Raw genomic sequence first — 19,415 nt, forward strand, 5'->3', positions numbered from 1 at the left:
AGGGGGGCCCCCAAAAAGGAATCCAAACAAAGAAATGCCTGGGCAATTATACTGTTACAGACTATTTGCCACCCCCCCCACCACCCCCCCCCCGTGCACTCTTCACGTGCCCTTTGAGCCAAGAGTGGTTTTGGTCTGACATCTTCTGCCTCCTTGTTGAATTTCTTCATTGTCTCCAGACAGGCCATTATCTTGTCTAGTTTCAGCTGCTGCTGATGGTTGGAGCCTTGGAGCCTCCTTATCTTCTGATTTACACAGGCTCTGGAGGGCCTGTTTTGACTAAGTTGGTACACGTTCAGTAAATCTAAGTGGAAATTTACAGTTTACAGCCTAAGGCTTCAGCATATAGCTACTCAGTAAAGCCAAGCAAACAGCATACTAAATCACACAACACTGTAGCTCTAAGCGATTCGTTGTATTTAAAACTTACTTATTTAAGCTAAACGACTAGTATCTCTTAACACTGAGAGGTGTCCCTGCTGAAGGGGAGAGTTGCCTGGTGTGCAGTTCAGTTGCCATCCAGATTGGGCTCATCCACCGAATTGTTGTTGGTAAAAGATCTCATTGCTGGAGATCGCTGCGGCGCAGCCACACTGCCTGGAGGGGAGAGCTCAGAGGAGGCTCGCTTTGGCTGCCATGTCTATGGGATAAAGCAGTTGGCTGGTAGTCAAATTGCATACAATAGGAGAGGTATGCACAAGACTCCTTGTACCCACAACTGTCTGGGGTCGCTCTGCTCCTTTGTGGGTTTCCTAAAGGAGTTGTTGGCCCGGCTGCAGCTCAGGCCTTTACCTCCCCTGGAGCCTGTACCAAACTGCTGCTGGTTCGGTTTTAAGGCAGGGGGGTCAAGTGTGTCTGTCACACCAAGGTTTCTAGGAAGCCATGTGCATCCTCGGTTGTGTTTAAGACACACAACTCCAGCTGTGAGTCTCCGTGGGGCTCACGGGGCTCATCCCTCATTGTTTCAGGGATGCTACATTCACACCCGCACGCTGGTGGTTAGTGAGCATCAAAGCCATCCATGGGGCTGAATCACAGAGCGGTAGGGGTTGGAAGGGACCTCTGGGGATCACCTAGTCCAACCCTCAGCTAAAGCAGGTTTACCCAGAGCAGGTTACTCAGGATGGCATCCAGGCGGGTTTTGAATATCTCCAGGGAAGGAGACTCCACAGCCTCCCCGGGCAGCCTGTTCCAGTGCTCTGCCACCCTCAGGGTAAAGAAGTTTTTCCTCACGTTCAGGCGGAACTTCCTGTGCTCCAGTTTGTGCCCATTGGCCCTTGTCCTGTCACTGGGCACCACTGAGAAGAGCCTGGCCCCGTCCTCTTGACACCCGCCCTTTAGATATTTAAGGTCCCCTCTCAGTCTTCTCTTCCCCAGGCTGAAGTTTCGGGGGTTGTTGGGGTTTTTTCGTTTTGCTGTTTCCATAAGCTTCTGGGTCTGAGCGCGCTAATTCAGAACTGCGAGAACGGATGGGCTGGGCTGGGCCCGCCAGCGCCCCCCGGCGCCCTGCCCGGGGAGCCGGAGCGGGGCCCGGCCTCTCCTCCGCTCCCTTGCGCGACCGCCATGAGGCGCCATGGCCGCCCCGCACCGCCGCCGTGGCGGGCAAAGAACTACAGCTCCCGTCGTGCCCGCGGGGAGCGCGGCCGGAACAAGCTCTTCGCTGATTGGCTTTCTTTTCCCGGCACCCGCCAATCGGATGCGCCGATGGGGGATGGGCCGTGCTCCCCGCGGGTGAGGCGGGCTAGCGGCGTCCCGGGAGCCATGGAGCAGGATCGGGGGGAGGTGAGCGGCGGTGGGCTGGGCTGAGGGCTCCACCGGGGCCGGAACCGTGCCGGAGGGAGGCCGTGCGCTCCTACAGCCGGGGAGCTGCCCGCAGGGTGCTGGAGAAGGCCTCGGGGCACGGGGCTGAGCCGCCCGGTGCCCTGAGGGAGGGAGCGAGGCCCGGGCTGCCTTAGCGGGGTAACGGCTGCGGTGTGGGACGGGGGTGAGCGGCTGCCCGCCGCCGGGAGGGGGCGAGGGGCGCCGAGCCGCCTCCTCCGGGCCGTTGCGGCGGTGGCCGTTGGTGGCGCCGCTGTGGCCGTCCGGCCCGCCTCCGTGCTGCTGGGCGTCGGGCTGGTGCTGGCCGGAATGATGGGTCTGACCCGGGCGGGACGGGCCTCTGCGTCCCCCTCGCTTCTCTGAGCAAGCTGCGGGGTGGCGCTGTCCTTGCTTGTGAGCCCTGGGGACTTGTAGCATGTCCTCAAGTTTCATTCGCGTTTGGTGGAAGAGTAACCATCCAAAGATACTCACTTCCTACGAGCTGAAGGAAGGTACACTCCGAGATAGGGACAAGAAAGAGATAAACGTGCTTCTTTTGAGGAGTTTAGGCCTTTCAGGCACCAAGAATGCTGCCTGAGGATGTAGATCTGCAGGAGAGCAACTCATTCCTCAGGGAATGACCTGGGTACCTTGGGTTGGTTTTGTGGGACAGCCAGAGAGGATGTGGGGAGACAGCAATGAATGAAGTCTGATCTTCCTATTCACATGTCTATAATAATACCCAGTAGCCAGGGATCAGAGAGAATTTAGCACTGGAAGGTGATGGACTTGCCACTGATCTTGCCCACTTGGACGAACATTGCATCCTGGTGTCTCGTGTGATGTTCCAATCTACCTTTCTGTTCCATCACTCCCTGTGCTGATGCTGACTCCTTGCTGCTCTTTCATGAGTTGCTGACACCTTTTCCCAGCTTCTTTTGTGCTTATTTGGAGCCCAGTTCAAGATTCCTCTAGTCTGAGAAACAGTCACTGGATTTCTGTGCTTTCTTCAATCGCTGCCTCTCTGCTCTCTTGCTGTAACAGCAAGTACAAAGAGCTTGTGAAGGTATTTAGTTGTGGAGACATCTGCTTGTAGGCAAAAACTGTTAACAAACTTATTCTGTCCCACCTGGACGTGTTCTTGTGTAACCTACTCTAGGTGGCCCTGCTCTGACAGGGGAGTTGGACTAGATAATCTTTCGATGTCCCTTCCAACCCCTAATGTTCTGTGATTCTGTGATCTCACTGATGCAGCTTCTGAATTGAGGTCAGCTATGCATTATGCAGTCTCCAAAGAAAAATTAACTTTCTCCACAATGGAGTTTGTCCTGCTGACATCCAGGCTGCACTGGTCTTGTGAGCAATGGTGGCCAGAGTGTGCAGTTTTGTGCTATTCACTGGAAGTTTGCGGTCACTTTAACATTAATGGTGCCTACAGTGCTGTGCTGTGCAACTGTGTTGGGAGAAATAGTGCCTGGAAGGTTGCAGTCTCCTCCGTGAGCATGGCAGTTCAGTTCCCTGTATTCTTTCCAGGTTCCTCAAACTTTTTTCTCTGCAGCTGCAGCTCTGTGGCTGTTTATTTCCTCTTGGAAAGCAGAATGCAGCCTGTGAAATACCTGTAAAGGGACCTGTTGTGGGGGTAATAGCTTCCCTGCTAGGGATTCAGACTCCTGCCTTTGGGGTTGTTACATGGACTCATTGCTTACCCTGAGGCCTCTCCCCAGTCCAAGAGGCCCCCTCTGGCAACGAAGGCAGGTTTATTGTGGGGTGTGGTGTAAAATGTCTATTTTAAAGCAGACTGGCTCTTTTTTTCAGTTGGTGTCTACCTTTTGCCACAAAACTTCATCTTTGGAGCGGATGGAGGAGGAAGGTGATGACGAGGAGGAGGAGGATGAATTGGACATCTTTGGGGGTTATGACAGCTTTCGGGGCTACAACAGCAGCATGGGCAGCGACAGCAGCTCCTGTCTGGATGAGTCTAGTGACGATGAGGTGGCAGACCGGGAAGCTGGAGAGCTTCTGACCTCTCCTGTGCACCAGCCGTCCACAGGCTGGCTCGCAGAGGACAGTGGCTCTGAGCCAGGTACGGCACTGCCTGCCTGTTCCACCTAAAGCACACGCGTGATGGAAAGAACAAGGTCTGGGGGAGCCAAATGGTGTATGACTGCACCCTGAGTGTGCTTTGGGAGCAGCACTGGATTGAGACTGCATTTTCTGGGCTATGTGGGGGAGCTGCTGTGTGTAGTGAGGGTTACCTGGGCTCAGCTCTGTCTTTTGTAGTGCATCGACCCTGATAACTGCTCATGGTTTTGTGCCTTCCTTCTCTCAGCTGTGTGCGAGATGTGTGGGATTGTGGGCACCAGGGAGGCTTTCTTCTCTAAGACCAAACGTTTCTGCAGTGTCTCCTGCTCCAGAAGCTACTCCTCAAACTCCAAGAAGGCCAGCATCCTGGCCAGACTGCAGGTGAGTCAAAACCCTTCCTTATTGCCTGGGGATGGAGCAGGATGTGCCTGTACGCAGGGGTGGGTGGTTGGTCTCTAGTTAAAGATCAGACTGCCATTATCAGGGGCTTGTTCTTCCTGCCTGAAGTCCCCAGAGAACGCATGCCAGCTGAAAGGTGGTGCTCTCTAGAAGCTGAGGAAGGACACGTTGATATTTTATCTGCTGTTTCTTCTTGTTTCTGTGGGCATTAGCGACAATTGTAGTAACCTGCAAATCCCCCCAAGGAAGGGATGCATGCATGCCCTGCTGACTAGCTGCAGGGACTGGCTTCCTCTCCTGTGCCACTAGTGTTCCTAATGTCGTTCTCCCTTTTGTAGGGGAAGCCACCAACGAAGAAAGCTAAAGTCCTGCACAAGGCAGCCTGGTCAGCCAAGATCGGGGCCTTCCTCCATTCACAGGGCACGGGGCATCTGGCAGATGGGACACTGACGGGCCAGGATGGTGAGTGAAGGAGGTGTGAGGAGGGGAGCTGCTGAAGCCACAGGAGTAGGGACACCTGGAGGGCTGTAAGCTCTACAGTCTGTTCTTCCTCCTCTCTGGTACTCTGCCTTCTACTGAAACAATGTGTGTGGATCGCTGCAACACAGACTGGCAGGACACAGGGCATATCTCTCTGCCTGCCAGTGCTGATGGATCCCTGGTGGGTTCCTGCCCACCCAGTGTTGCAGCCTCATCCTCGCTCCTGGTGCAGCTTGGTCTGGAGCATAAGCTCTGCAGTCACAGTCCCCCGAGGTGCTGACTTCTGCTGGCAAAGCTCACTTCAAGGTGTCCTGCTGCTCCCAGCCGTTTGCTGCCCGTTTGCCTGTGGCGTTGTATTTCAGCCAAGCACTCGCCGATCAACTTAACAGCCGGTCACCACAGCTGAAGGAGGAGCAAGCTGCTATGTTAGGGCAAAAGTGAGCCCCAGGGGTGGCAGCAGGAACTGAACCCAGAGCAGGCCACAACGTGGCTGCAAGCTGTAGTCCAGAGGTGACTGAGCTCTCTGTGTCTTTTCTGTAATCTCACCTGATTTTCTTCTCTCATGTCTGCTTATAGCGCTCGTCCTGGGCTTTGACTGGGGAAAGTACCTGCAGGAGCACGGCTTCAAGGCAGCTCCTGTCAGCTGCTTCAAACACGTGAGTTCTTCTTTGCTGTGCCTCTCAGTGCCCATGGGCCGTGTCATGTGCATGGGGCTCTCCTGTACTCCTGTGACAAGTGGTGGGGAGAGGCCTGGGGAGCTGGTTATTAAGCCCCAGCTGATGCAAGGAAAGAAGTTGAGGCTTCTCACAGCTAAGAGTGGGAGTCACACAGAGGGATTAGGAGTTTGGAGGGAGGAAGCAGAGGGGGGGACTTGGTAGAAGCACCACTGGTGGTCATGGCCCAGTGCTGGCTGAGGACAGAATTAGTTCTGACTGGGGAGGATAGCAGAAAGTTCCCAGTTGCCTTTACGGCTTGTGTGGGTGAGCACAGCCCAGGGTGATGTGCAGGGAGGAACGCCTGGCAGTACCTGCCTCTCCAGCATACCTGGTTCCTATCATACTGATTTACAATCTCTGTGGGCCAAGTAGCCAAGGCAGATATGTGGAATAATCGCAGTTCTCGGGTATTATAGCAGCCACAGCCTCTCTGTGTATTAAGACCTACTTGTTATGTTCCTTTTGAATTGTGATCTGTGATAATACTAACAAAATTTAATTTTTCTTAAGGATAGGTCAGGAAGCAGTTTGATGGTTAGAGATTTTGATACTGTAGAGGAATGGCAGCAGATAACTCTGGGATAATAGGTCAGCTGGCAGTGAAATAGTTAAGTGTTGCTTACAATATTCTGCCTTTTGGGATCCTCTGTAAACACCCTAGTGAGATATTGGGACAGTTTGGTTGCATTTCAAGCTGTTGGCATATATAGGAAGGTTAAAGTATGCAAACCTGGGCCTAAGGTGAAAGTGTAGCTGCCTAAAACCTATCTCTGAAACGAGGGCCTGGGCCCTGCTCTAACTGTCCATGTCCCTCTCCCACGTGGCTGCCTCAATCTTTCAGGTGCCGCTCTTTGATCAGTGGGATGATGTGGTGAAGGGTATGAAAGTGGAAGTGCTCAACAGTGACGCCGTGCTCCCCAGCCGCGTGTACTGGATTGCCTCCGTCATCCAGACTGTAGGTACGTCTCCAGTGTAGTTCCCGACAGCTGGGGATCACAAACTTCTGAGGAAAGCTTTAGAGAGCAGAGTGTAGCTGGTCAAGCAAAACATCAGCTCTTTGGAGCTCTGCAACTGCTGAGAGATTTTTTGGAACAGGAAATACTATGGTGTGGGGGTGGGAGGAGACAGCATCTGATCCCTCTTCTGGTTGCTGGGCTCCTTGATTGCTGGGTTCTGCCTCCAGAATTACTGGAGAAGCTCTGATAGCCTATGCAGGACTCTGAAGGCCTCGCTGTAGGGACTAAACCTGTGGCATTCAACAGGGAGAGGGGAAATTCTTTGACTCTAATGCCTTTCTCTGGTTGTCTGCTTTGTCCTGGCAGGGTACAGGGCCCTTCTGCGGTATGAGGGCTTTGAGAATGATGCTGGCCATGACTTCTGGTGCAATTTGGGCACAGTGGATATTCACCCCATTGGCTGGTGTGCCATCAACAGCAAAATCCTGGTACCACCACAAAGTGAGTGTGGGGCAAGAGGGGTCGGCATGTGCCTGGGCATGGAGGAGCCTTGGTTTATGCCTAGCAGTGGGACAGGTGCTCCCACTGTACGTGGGACCACAGCTCCATTTGTGCTTTGGGTTACAAGGAACAAAGTTAATTCTTTGGGAAGCTGGAGGCTGCTTGAACTGCTCCCTCTGCATCTCCCTGTGGTTGACCTGGGGGTGCTGGTTGTGAAGCTGGTGTCAGACCTATGGACAGAGGCTAATGCAGGTGGCTGTTCCTCCTTCTGACCCACATGGTGGCTAGGCTTAGCCTTTGGAGGAACTTTTTGGTCCTACATCCTGGACAGTGTCTCTGGGGAGCTCACTGGATGCATTGCCTGCTCAGCTAGCAGTTAGAGGGATGCCAGTTTAGCAGAATTCTGGCAAGCTGAGGCTGGCTGGGTTTGGCTCACGTGTTTTTGCTCTAGTACCACTTCCACATCTAGATCAGTGGACTGGGTGTCTGCTTGGCCCAATCCGTTCTGTAACGGTGATCCCTTGCAGCCAGTTGTGAGGGAGCTTGCAGAACAGAGTCTGCCTGAGAGCAAGTACAGGACCTGGATGTGAAGAAGGCCTTTTAATGCAAATGGACTCTCAGAGAGGAAGAAAGATATAGTGTGGTGCTCTGATTCCTTCGGTCATAAAGATGTGCTTTTTCCCTGTCTGGATGCAGCTATCCATGCCAAGTACACTGACTGGAGAAGTTACCTCATGAAAAAACTGGTGGGAGCCAGGACGATCCCAGTGGATTTCCACATCAAGGTAAATGTGGGAGACTGTCATTTTATGAAATGAAGCACAAGCCGAGAGGTGTGTGTGCAACACGTCTCTTCTGGGTTCGATCTGTGCGACTCCTATGTGTCCCCTTGAAACCTGGGCAGGACAGGGGCAGCGAGACACCTGTCATGATGCTGTAGGTCGTGGCACAGCCCCAATGCTCTGTCAGCAGACCCATTTCTCCTTTGCGTCATAGATGGGCTTTGAAAGCTGTTGTCATGTCAGCCTTTGGTGGAAAATACTGGAGATGAGTTTGCTTTTTTTTTCTGAAGGAAGAGGCCAATGCAGCTCCAGCCTGGCCTTTCCCTGCCCTGTTTCAGTGCTGGTTAATGGCTCTGAGAGTCAAAAACCTTTGCCTTCAGTGTTGGTAGCACAGCAGCCTGCAGGGAGTGAAAGAAGCGCACGGTCCCTTGAAGTGCATGGAAGCAGCTGTGCCGTGGCTTTGCCAGCTTGATAGCTCTCGTGGTTGTTTTGTGTAACCCGCACTTGTCGGCGAGAAGAGGCTCCTTTGTCGCTGGCCACTTTGTAAACCACAGATAAGGAAGACTGTCCCAGACACAGCAGGCAGGGAGACAGGTGATGGGTTTTCCTGTGCGCGAGGTAATTGGTGACGCTGAGCTAGAGACCTTGACATAGTTGGTGTTTCCCTTGTTGCTTCTAAAAGCTGAGGGGATGTTTGTAGCTGCTTGTTCCTGGGGCACAGCTTCTAGCTGAGAGCTCACACTGTGGAACTGATAGAGGGAGACCGATGTTGTCAGTATCTTTCTCCCTCCAGCATCCCCACTCACACCTAATGTACAGGAGGTGGAAGAGGGAGACCTCCCCTTAAAAGTTTTTCTGGAATCAGGTATAGGCTGGTTTGGATGTCTGACTCTGTTTTGAGCTGTTGCTCTTAGTTGCTGCACGGTGTTCTGAGATCCCCAGTGCCAAAATGTCAGGTGCTCTTTAAGCACCTTTAGGTGTTTATGGATGTGTAGGGCTAGGCTGTATCAGCAAACTAAATGTCTCAAAAAAAAAAAAAATTGGAAGGCAACCAGTGATTCTTTTTGTGTGTCTGTGCCTTTGGGTCAGTCTGCAGAGTAACTGCTGTTGGAGGTGGAGTTGGCAGATAGATCACCATGTTGCTCTACCTCTGATAAGAGTGAAAAAATGAAAATAAGGGCCTGACCTCTTTAAAAGTCAGCTGAAAATCCTGTTGCTCTTTGGGAAGCTACACCTCTTAACTGCTTCCAGCCTTTAAACCCTTGTGGTCTCATGACTGAAAAAGGCACGCAATTCCTTACCGACTTCCTGCTGAACTGAAGTGACATCTGTTTCTCATGCTCAGAGAATTCACACAAGGCTGCTGGCTGAGCATGGGGGCTGGGCCAGGCTGGGCATAGCTGTTACAAGGCCACAGGACAGGGGGCACGTAGGGTCCGTGTGCCCAACCGTGCTGTCATGTGTGGGGTTGGCAGCTCCCTGCCTCCCTGGTGAACCCACTGCCGTGCATCCCTTCCCAGACGTGTCTCCCAGTCAGCTTTGGGCAGCACAGGGGGTTGGCTAGGATGTCTGTGGGGAAAGTTGTCCTCTGAAGTGTTTGGGGAGGGAAAACACCAAGTATGATTGATCTCACCTCCTCTGTTGGTTGTTGCCAGATGGCGGAGAGCATGAAGTACCCGTTCCGGCAGGGCATGCGAGTGGAGGTGGTGGATAAGAACCATGTGTCCCGGACGCGCATGGCAGTGGTGGACACGGTGATCGGGGGCAGACTGAGGCTCCTCTATGAGGATGGTGACAGCGATGATGACTTCTGGTGCCACATGTGGAGTCCCCTCATCCATCCTGTGGGCTGGTCACGGAGAGTGGGCCACAGCATGAAGAAGACAGGTAGGAATCGGGCCACCACAAGCATCTTCTAATGTGCTATGAACTGCCTGGACCCTGCTGTTGACATGCTGGCAGCCACGCAGTGGCCTCAGGACCTGACAGATAAAGTCTAGACAGTCGTGTGTCTGCTGCTTTTCCCCCTGGACAGATAAAAGCCTAGCAATCTGCTGCCCCAGGTCAGGACAGGGGGACCGTAGGGTTTCTTATCTGAAGCAGGTAGTCTGTCCCCACAGTGTGAGAATGCAGCGTTTGCAACATCACAGATGTTTATAGTTTTTGGGGGGAAATTCGTGCTATAAGGCTGGATGCCATGAAGTTGTGTTTTTCTGGGCTTTACAGAGAGGAATTGTTGATGGGCTTAGACTGGCAGAAAAAACCAAGACTCGAGCCCTGCTAATCCTTTTGGTTATGTCTCCCTTCCTTGCTGCCTCTCCCTGGTGATTACAGCTGAAGGTAGAGGTGTTATCACTAGTGCTCAGGAAGCTCAGCCATCTGCTTTTGAGCAAGCCCTGCGTCATAGCCCATGTTATGAGAAAGCGTAGAGGGACTGACCTGTTCTTTTTATTACTCTTCTCATGGTCTCTGATCTAGGTCTTTTATAGCAGCTGAGCTCTCACCAGGGAATTAATGACCAGTGTGTTTTCTGACTGCAGTTGCTGCAGGTTTCTTACCTCTCTTTGTTTCTTCTGTTCCTCACAGAAGAAAAACGCAGTGACATGGCAAACCATCCCACCTTCCGGAAGATTTACTGTGATGCTGTCCCCTATCTGTTTAAGAAGGTAGGACAAGTTTGCCTCTCTGTGTTGGTCACAGCAAAGGAAGCAGTGATACCAGTCCTTGGGTATATATGCTGCTGTGTGGGGTGGTGGGGATGGCTCATTTGCCTCCCTTACAGCTGTAGGGCAGTAAGGTGTTTGGGGTGTCAAGGCTGTGGCTGGGCAGGGGCAGGTCAAAATAGAAATATGGAAGAACTAGAAGACAACGACAGATTGAGGGACTCGATTGGAAGGCCAAGCAGTTGCTTGGAGCTTTGAGTTGGGGAGGGAAGATGATTGCAGGGGAGAGACCGGTTCCAACAAGGAGCTGGATCATACTGATAAGGACTAAGACGAGAAGGAGGCCTGCTGTGCTGTGGAGCAGCGGCTGAGTGCTGGGCCTGGCTCTCTGACTGACCAGAGCCTTGGCAGGAGGCTGCTGACACAAACAACAGTGTTGGTTTGGCTGCATCTTTGTATTTCTCATAATATTTCTTCTTTCCCCTCCCAACTCGGGTTGAGCCAAGTAAAGAAGCTCTAATGCTCTTTGCACTTGGCGAGCTCGGTGTCGGGGTGGGACTTTCCCGTACCCCTGCCAGCACATGGTACACCAGAGTCTTCCTTAGGTACGAGCTGTCTATGCTGAAGGTGGATGGTTTGAGGAGGGCATGAAACTGGAAGCCATTGACCCCCTGAATCTGGGCAACATTTGCGTGGCCACTGTTTGCAAGGTGAGTTCGGTGGGCAGAAGGGTGTCTGCTGTGTTTACCTGAGATAACCCAGCCTCTCCTCAGGTCTGTGCAAATGAATAAGGCTGGGTAGGATTTTGCAAGAGGGGGAGAGGAGAGGGCTGTCAAGAGTGGTAGGCAGCTGGTGTGTGGAGAGAATTGGGCTGTTACCTCGGAGCTCTGAGAAGCTGATGAGACCAGCAGTTGTCCACGTGTGCCTAAGTGGCCAGCATGAGGATGAGTATGCTTGGTCTGCAAGCTAACCTTCTGGTGTGTGTAACTGGCAGCCACCCTTCCTTCACCCTTGGGCATGCAGTAGGGAGGATTTGTTCTCCAGTTCTTGGAGTGCATAAAGAGAGACCTCTGTAGTGCTGCCTTGAGGAGAGAAAGAGGGGAGGAGTTGTGGGGTGACCTCTGTGTGGGAAATGGGGTGTACCTATATGGGCAGCATTCACTGGTGCAGGAAGCTGAGGACAGACTCCTGCAGTCTGTCTTGATGAGGTGGTAGTGAGCTCTGCTGTGCTAGTGTTGGGAAGTAAATTGCTTGGCCAGGTTTCCTCAGCGAGGTGTGTTACGTGTCCTAAAGTGTAGCATCGACTTGGGCTGTTCGTGCTCCCTCAAGAAGCTGTTTACCCTTGTAGAACCCAAGCAGAAGACTTTGACATTTGGGGTTTGGCAAGGGGATGCTAGGAAAGCTTTTTGTATCTGTAAAATGCTCCCTTCAGCCATTGCCACGGTGAAGAGGTTGGGGCAGACATGCCTATCGCATTTGCTAGGCACCAATTACCAGTGAGTGACAGGATGGGACAAGTCTTGTTGCTGTAGGAAGTGGCATGTCTGAAGGTAGTGCCTTTCCCTTCTGCCCAGTAACAAGATCATGACCTGGCTGGTGTAGAGGGTCTCTGGGCTGCCAATAAAGCGTATTTCTGAGGGAGAACAGAGCTCCTGACTATTTATGGCTGAGTCCTTTTCACAAGGCTATTGGTGTTAGTCCCAGTCCTGCAGAAATTGCTTCTTTAAGGATTAGCTTGTGTTGACTGACATATTGGAAGAAGCTACTGCATGCCCTGGAGCATATAATACTGCATTTTACTGTCTAGTGGCAATTGTGATCCGTCTGTGGGGACTCTTGGGGGGATCCTTTGTAAGGAGAGGCTTTAGAGCAAGCAAAGCTCTACACTGAGCCCTTCACTCCTGTCTCAGATCCTCTTGGACGGGTATCTCATGATCAGCATTGATGGAGCCACGTCTGATGATGGCTCTGACTGGTTCTGCTATCATGCCTCCTCGCACGCCATCTTCCCTGTCAACTTCTGTCAGAAGAACAGCATCGATCTGACCCCTCCAAAAGGTGAGATCAGGGCTCTACTCTGTGGTACAAACCTGCATGCAGAATCTGCTGGGCTGCGCTTTTCTGAGAGGTGTTGGGTTCAGATGAACCAAAACCACAAGATCCCAATCTGCCTGTTTTTCAGGGAGGTAGGGCTGGTTCAGAGACCCAGAGCATTTGAGCTCTGCCCATATACCAGGTCTTGGTGCTTTGTGGAAGGAACATCTCCAGAGGTGATTAATGGCATGATGGTTAGCTCCTGGCAGATCAGTGGGAGACGTGTACAACCCCCAAACTGAACAGAATCAAAGGTTTCAAGGACAAGGAGGGTGGGAAGGGATAAGTAGAGCTATTGCTGCATGACTCCCTACTTAAAAGTGGCAGGAGTCGCTTATATTCTTGTATGAATAAATCTGAGACCAATATTTTTACAAAATCCTGAGAGGCAATCACTCTAGGAATGTTTTTACTGCCTCATCTGGCCATACCCAAAAAAGCCTGCTCTGAATTTCTGTGTTGCAGCACTTTTGTGCAGTGCTATTCTGTCTTCCTTTGGTGTTCCTGCTGGTGGGAGAAAGATTGGTCTTAGTGGTGTGTTTTGAACATACTTCTTCCTGCCTGCTCCTTCTCCTCATCTTTCTGTGTGGTCTGCATGTACGACTGACCTGGATGTTCAGTTGCAGCTTGTGCTTCTCTGTATTTGCCCGCTGGAGGGGGGTGCTGGACTGCCACGCGATCTCTGTGCTGGGTTTGTGTCCAAGACCAGGCTGGACGTGCTGGTTCCTGGAACTGCTTTGCAGCCACTTGCTATGCCTCCTTCCTGCCTATTCTGCCTTTTCCCCCAGCTGGTCTACCCAGTGACTGCCTTTTTCCTTCTTACCATTTCTTCCTGCTGCAGGGCAAGATGCAAAGACTTTCAACTGGGAAAGTTACCTGGAAAAGACTAAATCAAAACCTGTTCCAGCACGGCTCTTCAACACGGTGAGTGCTGCCAAGAAGAAGGGGTGTGTAGGGATACTTGCAGTCAGCAAGGAGGAGCAAGAGCTCTAGTTGTCACTGAATGGTTGAGGTGGAACGGACCTCTGGAGGTCATCTGGTCCCAACACCCGTGCTCAAGCTGGGTCACCAGTAGCAGAGTGGCCAGGACCATATCCAGACAGCTTTTGAATATCTCCATGGATGAAGACTTTACAGCCTCTCTGAGCAACCTGTGCCAGTGCTCGGTCACCTTCACCATAAAAAGTGTTCCTGATGTTCAGAGGGAACCTTCTGTGTTTCAGTTTGTGCCCATTGCCTCTGGTCCTGTCTCTGGGCACCACTGAGAAGAGTCTGGCTCCATCTTTGCACCCTCCTTTCATGCGTTTATATACATTGATAAGATCCTCCTGAGCCTTCTCTTCTCCAGGCTGAACAGTCCCAGCTCACTCAGCCTCTCCTCATATAAAAGATGCTCCAGTCACCTCATCATCTTCGTGGCCCTTTGCTGGACTCTCCCCAGTATGTCCATGTCTCTGCTGTACTGGGGAGCCCAGAAATGGACACAGCACTCCAGGTGTGGCCTCACCAGTGCTGGGTGGAGGGGAAGGATCACCTCCCTTGATCTGCTGGGAACATTCCTCCTAATGCAGCTGAGGATGCCATTAGCCTTCTTTGTCCTCAGGGCACATTGCTGGCTGCTTTCCAGCCACTTGGCCCCCGGGTGCAGGACTTTACATTTCCTTTTATTGAACTGCATGAGGTTCCTGTCAGCCCATTTCTCCAGCTTGTCAAGGTCCCTCTGGATGGCAGCACAACCCTCTAGTTGTCAGTCTCTCCTCTCAGTTTTGTATCACCAGCAAACTTGCTGAGTTTGACATGACACTCTGTCATGTCATCCAGATAATTAGTGAAGATATTGAGCAGGATTGGATCCAGTATTGACCCCTGGGGTACACCGCTAATTACTTGCCTCCAACTAGGCTTCGTGCCACTAATCACCATCCTCTGGGCACCCTGCTCGGCCAGTTTACAATCCACCTCACTGTCTTCTCATCCAGCCTATACTTCCATCAGCTTCTCTATGAGGATCTTATGGGAGAGTGTCAAAAGCCTTCCTGAAGTCAGGAGAGACGATATCCGGTGTTTCCACTGGGCTGCTCTTGGCTAGTCAGCACTTCTAAGGAGAGCCCAAGGCACAGGAGTGGGGACTCTCCAAGTAAAGGCCCCGTTTGGTGGTCAGGACAAGCTGTGTCATGCCTTTGTGGCTATCTTGGTCCCTCTGAGTGTGACCTGTGATTCTCTCGTGTTTCCAGGAGCTCCAGGCTCCTGGTGGGTTCTGCACCGCCCATTGCCCGTGGGCATGCGGCTGGCACATGGGTGGTACGGGTCTGCTTCGCATCCCCAAAACTGCAGCACCTGGGCCTGTGCCCATCTTTCTGAGTTCCCAGGGCTATCTCGGGTTAATGGGTGGGAGCAGGTGTCCCTTAACTGCCGCCTGCTGCTCCCCCTAGGTCAGGATCTTGTTTCTAAAGGCTGGGCTGAGCCTCACTAAAGACACAGCTGGCCTTGGATCTGTTCACGCGTGCCCCCTTCTGGTTGTGTTCTGTTGGGCGGCCGTGGGCTTATTCTCTCTCTGCATGCTTTAAGCCGGAGGCAAGTCTGTTCTAGGGTGCTGGTGGCCAGATGTGGGTTCAGACTGGGTGTGATGGCTTTTCTTTTTTTCATTGTTCCTGTGCCCAGGACTGCCCAAACCACGGCTTCAAGGCAGGCATGAAGGTGGAAGCGGTGGACCTGATGGAGCCCCGGCTCATCTGCGTGGCCACGGTGAAGCGTGTAGTCCACCGTCTCCTTAGCATCCATTTTGATGGTTGGGACAACGAGTATGACCAGTGGGTGGACTGCGAGTCTCCAGACATTTATCCTGTGGGGTGGTGTGAGCTGACAGGCTACCAGCTTCAACCACCTGTTGTTCCAGGTGAGTGAAGATTTTACTGTGGTTTCTAACGCTAGAGGCAAAGGTTTCCTTCCTCCTGCTCTGTGAGAGGCTCTTCCTTTTTTTGGGCCTTGTAGGGAGGAGAAAGTTACCTCTTTAATTTGCGCTGGCTACTGTAAGTCTTCCCCTGCTGCCACACATTCTAGCAGCTGGCAGAGGGAGGAGTCTGTGGTGGGGAGAAAACAGCCTGAGATGTGAGGTTGGCTCTGTTTTCCCTCTGTTCCCTCGCCTGCACACCAACAGAGAATTGTTCCTGATGAAGTTGGGTAGAGTTCCAGGTGGTCCTATCCCTGCACAGCTCCCTTTTACTAAGTGTACCTACAGCCTCAGCCAGGTAGCAGGGGGAGCTTGGCCCCTGCTCCCTTTTCTCATCAATTCTCTGACTGTAAAAGGTAAGAGCATCCCTCTCGAGAGTTTATTCCTTCCCTTGCCACAGGGAGGCCACTGCCTCACCTTTGCAGATGTTTTCCTTCTTGTCCCAAGCTACGAATCTTGTTTCTTTACTGCCCCTGCCAAATCTCTACTGGGCCTCTCTCCCCTATGCTGCCCCAGCCTGCCGCCCTGGGCCCTCGCCTGGAAGCAGAGACAGCAACTGCGCTAGAGCCTTGCTTTCCCCTCAGCTGGTTGTCTTGGGAAGAGGGCGTTGGCTCGGGGGGACGGGTATATCTTGTTTCTCGCTTATGTCACTTCATCCCAGTTACCTACTGGTTATGGGACTTGGCTTTCGTTTCCCTCTCGTCTCCATGACAGAGCCCACAACTCCAGTGAAGGCCAAGGAGGTGCCCAAGAAGAAGAAGAAGAAACCCTATGGAAAGAAGAGTGAGTGATGTTTGATTAGTGCCCTCCCGCTCACTCGCAGGCTGGGCCCAGTTAGAGGAACCCTGTCCATGTCCCGTCAGAGCAGGAGAGAGAGGCCTTGTCTTGCTGTGGATGCCCTCAGTCAGCTGTGGGTTTGACAACACAGCTTCATCCTTCTTATCTGCCCTGTTACCTAAAAGAGCAGAGAGCTGTGTGCGTGGGAAGGATCTGTTTTGCAGTCTGTTCTCTGTTGGCCGAGGTATATGTGGCGCTTGCTTCCAGGCGTGAGGTTGTGCTGCTTTCCCTACTGTGTCCATGGTCGGAGGGAGATTGTTTGCTGCAGCTGGAGGGTAGCTGGAGAGCAACCCTGCCTGCTTTGTGCTGAGGGAAAGAAGGCCTTAAGATGGCTGAAGAGGCCAGTAGTGGGGCTGGACCATGTTATTGTTTCATCTTGTCGTTGTTGTCGTCATTGTTGCAGCAGCTGTGGCAGATCATATGTAGACAGGCAAGAAATTCCTTTCTGGGGGGGGGGGGGTGGAGAGGAAAGGACACCTAAAGACTATAAAGACGTTCAACCTAAATAAAAACGTCAGCTACAAATGAAAACGTTAATGCTACGATGTCGGTGCCTTGCAGCCAACATGCCCATTGCCTAGGACTAGACCCAGACAGGTAAGCAAAGCTGACTCCAGACTGATTCCAACAGGACCTGCTCCTTGGAAGTTAAGCACACGCTGAAGTGCCTTGCCTTTAATGAAGGAGAACACGGAGGAGCATATTTTGAGATGATGACTATAGAATTTTTCTCCAGTAGGCCATTTCTGTCGAGTAACCAGTTGGCAGCTAATGACCATGTAACTTCCTGGTCAGTTGGGCTGGTCCCTGGCCTGTGGTTTCTCAGTGGAGCAGGGTTGCTGATTTTCCAGGGGAGAAGAAACACACTTTTCCCCATGCACTCTCTCTCTCTCTCTCTCTCTTTGTTAAGGAAAAAAGTTACCTGCCAAAACCCGCAATATCAAGCAGACTGTCAAGAAGCCTCCCACCTCGAAGACGAAACGAGAAGCGAAAGCTGCCAGCAAGGCTTTGCCAGAGCCAGCACCTGATGAGAGTAAGGGAGTTACTCCACCCAGTGCCCACATGCAGCCGTCCCGCGCATGCCCTGCATGCCCCCTGCCCTCCCGAGGCCTCCGCTGCCTCTTGGCCATTGACTCGTGGATGCCCCCTGGCAGCGAAGGGCAGCACCATGACAAATGTCCTTCCTCACTTCTCCAGAGACAGGGAGAGTGGAGGAAAGCCTTTGCCGGCTTTCCCTGAGGAGGTTTGGTGGCACCAGTACAGCAAGATAGCTTGATGCTGCTGGGGGCTTGGCCGCCCTGCTGAGCGGTCTGGTGGTGCGAGCTCAGTTAGGGAGGAGAGACAAGACGGACGTGTCAGAGGTGTGCTGTCACATCCCAGTCCCCATAAGGGCTGTCGCAGCGTGCGAACGCAGCCTGTCGTGCTGAGCCTCAAGAGATGTGGTGACCAGAAGAGCATCTGGCAGCTGGGTCACCTGCCGACCCTAGTGGGGAAGGGGGTGGGTGCGGTGCTTTGTGCACGTGGGGACGGAGCCTCATGAAGGTCCCCGTTGCTCATAGAGGTTTAACTTCCCCTGTGTGGATCCAGGCGGGTAGAGAATTGGACCACACTGCCTTTTCCTCCCTCAGCCCTAGGAGAAGCTGTTCTTGGGAGCAGGGAGCTGAATGCTGCCAGGGTTTTGTCCCGTCGTGATTGCTGCTGACCACGGGTACATTTGTGCTGGCAAGGCGGGGCTGCCTGGGGAAACCTGGGGCATTTTGAGTATCAGCATGAACAGAGCTGGTTCCGGGGTGCTGCAGGTAGAGCGAGGCAGCATGGGTTGATTTTACTTATTTATTTTTCCCCTCTCTATCTCTGGCTAGTCATTGCTGTGCAGGTGAAAGAAGAAACCATCGACCCCGCGGTAGCGGAGTTTGAAGCCGCAGAGCTTCCCGTTCCCATCAGCAGCATCAAACAGGAGGTCACAGACTGATCCTGGAGTATCCGCCAGCTGCTCACAGCAGCCTGCGCTTCACCTTGTGGCTCTCTGGGGAAGGCCCTAGCAAAGGGAAACCGAAGACTAAAAGGGCCTTCCCGTTTTGAGGCAGACCACCCTGCAGCGCCACAACTCTGCTTTCCTGGTGGGCAAGAAAATTTCCACCAGACTTGTCACTTTAAGCCCTGGGAAACAGACTCCAGAGAGGCCACAGGCGCGCTGAGGAGCATGACCAGGGTGGCTGCTGGGGTTGCGTGTGCCTGGCTTTGAAGGCGTCTTTCTGAGCAAGAGCTCCCAACGGGGAAGGAGTCTGCCAGAGCACAAAGGGGCAGTTTGGGTCCTCTGCTGTGGCTGGAGGTGACGAGCTGCGGTCTGAGATGATGTGTGCAGGTCACGTGCGCCAGGAAACCTGCTGCCCTCGTAGGACATTGGTGCTGTGCTCCCTAGTCTAGGCCCTGCAACCCCTGGAAGTCAGGATGGGATGGAAAGAGGTGAAAAAAACAAAAAGGGATGATGATGATGCCTCTTGAGGGAGCAAGAGACCTTTTCAGGTGTCGTAATTTCTTGCTTTTGAACCCAGAACGGCGGAGGACATAGTCCACGGTTTGAATATCTAATTTTTTAGCAGTCCTACTGTAAATTTGATCTACGGTCTGTACCCTGAAGCCCTGTGAATTAAACTTGAGTAAGAGGCCAAAGGCTTGTGCATTGCTTTCTGGGTCACCAAAATGGGGAGGAGGGCTGTGAGTGGTTGGGTTTGGGTGGTTTTTGGGATTTTTTCTGTGCACTCGCTGCTTGCCAGTTCTGCATAAGGGCTGAATATCACAAGAGTGCAATAGATAACTTAAGGCACGGGCTGCCATTTGCCATTTCGGAGGTAACATTCCTCTTTCCCCAGGCTGGCCATCAAAGTTCAGGATGGAAATCAGAAAGGTCACTATGGCAACAGTGATGACAAACAGTTTTAAATCTCCTGTAGCAGGTTCCTGTGAACTTTCTGGAGGTGAGGAAGTGCCCTGCCTGTCAACGCCACGGCAGGGCCTGGCTGGCCGTAGGGCAAGTGCCTTGTCAAACCCCACTGGGAAATGGTGGCTGCCCAGGACACCGCCTCGGTCACGAAATGGCTGCTTTGGCCATGCTCCCCTCAAGCTTCCAGGCGAGAGCTTGTGATGCCAAAATAGTT

The 19,415-nt window shown here is 52.7% G+C and overlaps 1 protein-coding gene across 2 annotated transcripts; it reads left to right on the plus strand.

Moving 5' to 3' along the window:
* Window positions 1-1,758: 1,758 nt before the first annotated feature.
* L3MBTL2 (L3MBTL histone methyl-lysine binding protein 2) lies at window positions 1,759-18,917 on the plus strand. Of its 2 annotated transcripts, XM_086469468.1 has the most exons (18): window positions 1,759-1,782; window positions 3,613-3,880; window positions 4,127-4,260; window positions 4,617-4,740; window positions 5,278-5,414; window positions 6,316-6,433; window positions 6,508-6,510; window positions 6,797-6,931; window positions 7,628-7,716; window positions 9,369-9,600; window positions 10,300-10,379; window positions 10,982-11,086; window positions 12,287-12,434; window positions 13,312-13,394; window positions 15,132-15,366; window positions 16,135-16,203; window positions 17,168-17,290; window positions 18,120-18,917. In XM_086469468.1, the coding sequence occupies exons 1-18, from the start codon at window positions 1,762-1,764 to the stop codon at window positions 18,227-18,229; spliced, it is 2,214 nt and encodes a 737-aa protein (XP_086325594.1). In that variant the 5' UTR covers window positions 1,759-1,761; the 3' UTR covers window positions 18,230-18,917. The 2 variants fall into 2 exon arrangements, with proteins under 2 accessions (XP_086325594.1, XP_086325588.1); XM_086469462.1 differs by lacking the exon at window positions 6,508-6,510 and having other exon boundaries at window positions 5,335-5,414.
* Window positions 18,918-19,415: the final 498 nt, after the last annotated feature.

This window comes from Leptosomus discolor, chromosome 1 (genome assembly GCF_034619465.1).
Source record: "Leptosomus discolor isolate bLepDis1 chromosome 1, bLepDis1.hap2, whole genome shotgun sequence".
In the NCBI taxonomy this organism is placed as follows: domain Eukaryota; kingdom Metazoa; phylum Chordata; class Aves; order Leptosomiformes; family Leptosomidae; genus Leptosomus; species Leptosomus discolor.

Bases quoted from the DNA above. Each gene is read 5' to 3' on its own strand.
- L3MBTL2 (XM_086469468.1), top strand. From the start codon at position 1,762: ATGGAGCAGGATCGGGGGGAG. The intron at 7,717-9,368 runs GTAAATGTGGGA...GGTTGTTGCCAG, and splicing joins CAGTGGATTTCCACATCAAG to ATGGCGGAGAGCATGAAGTA. The intron at 10,380-10,981 runs GTAGGACAAGTT...AGTCTTCCTTAG, and splicing joins TCCCCTATCTGTTTAAGAAG to GTACGAGCTGTCTATGCTGA.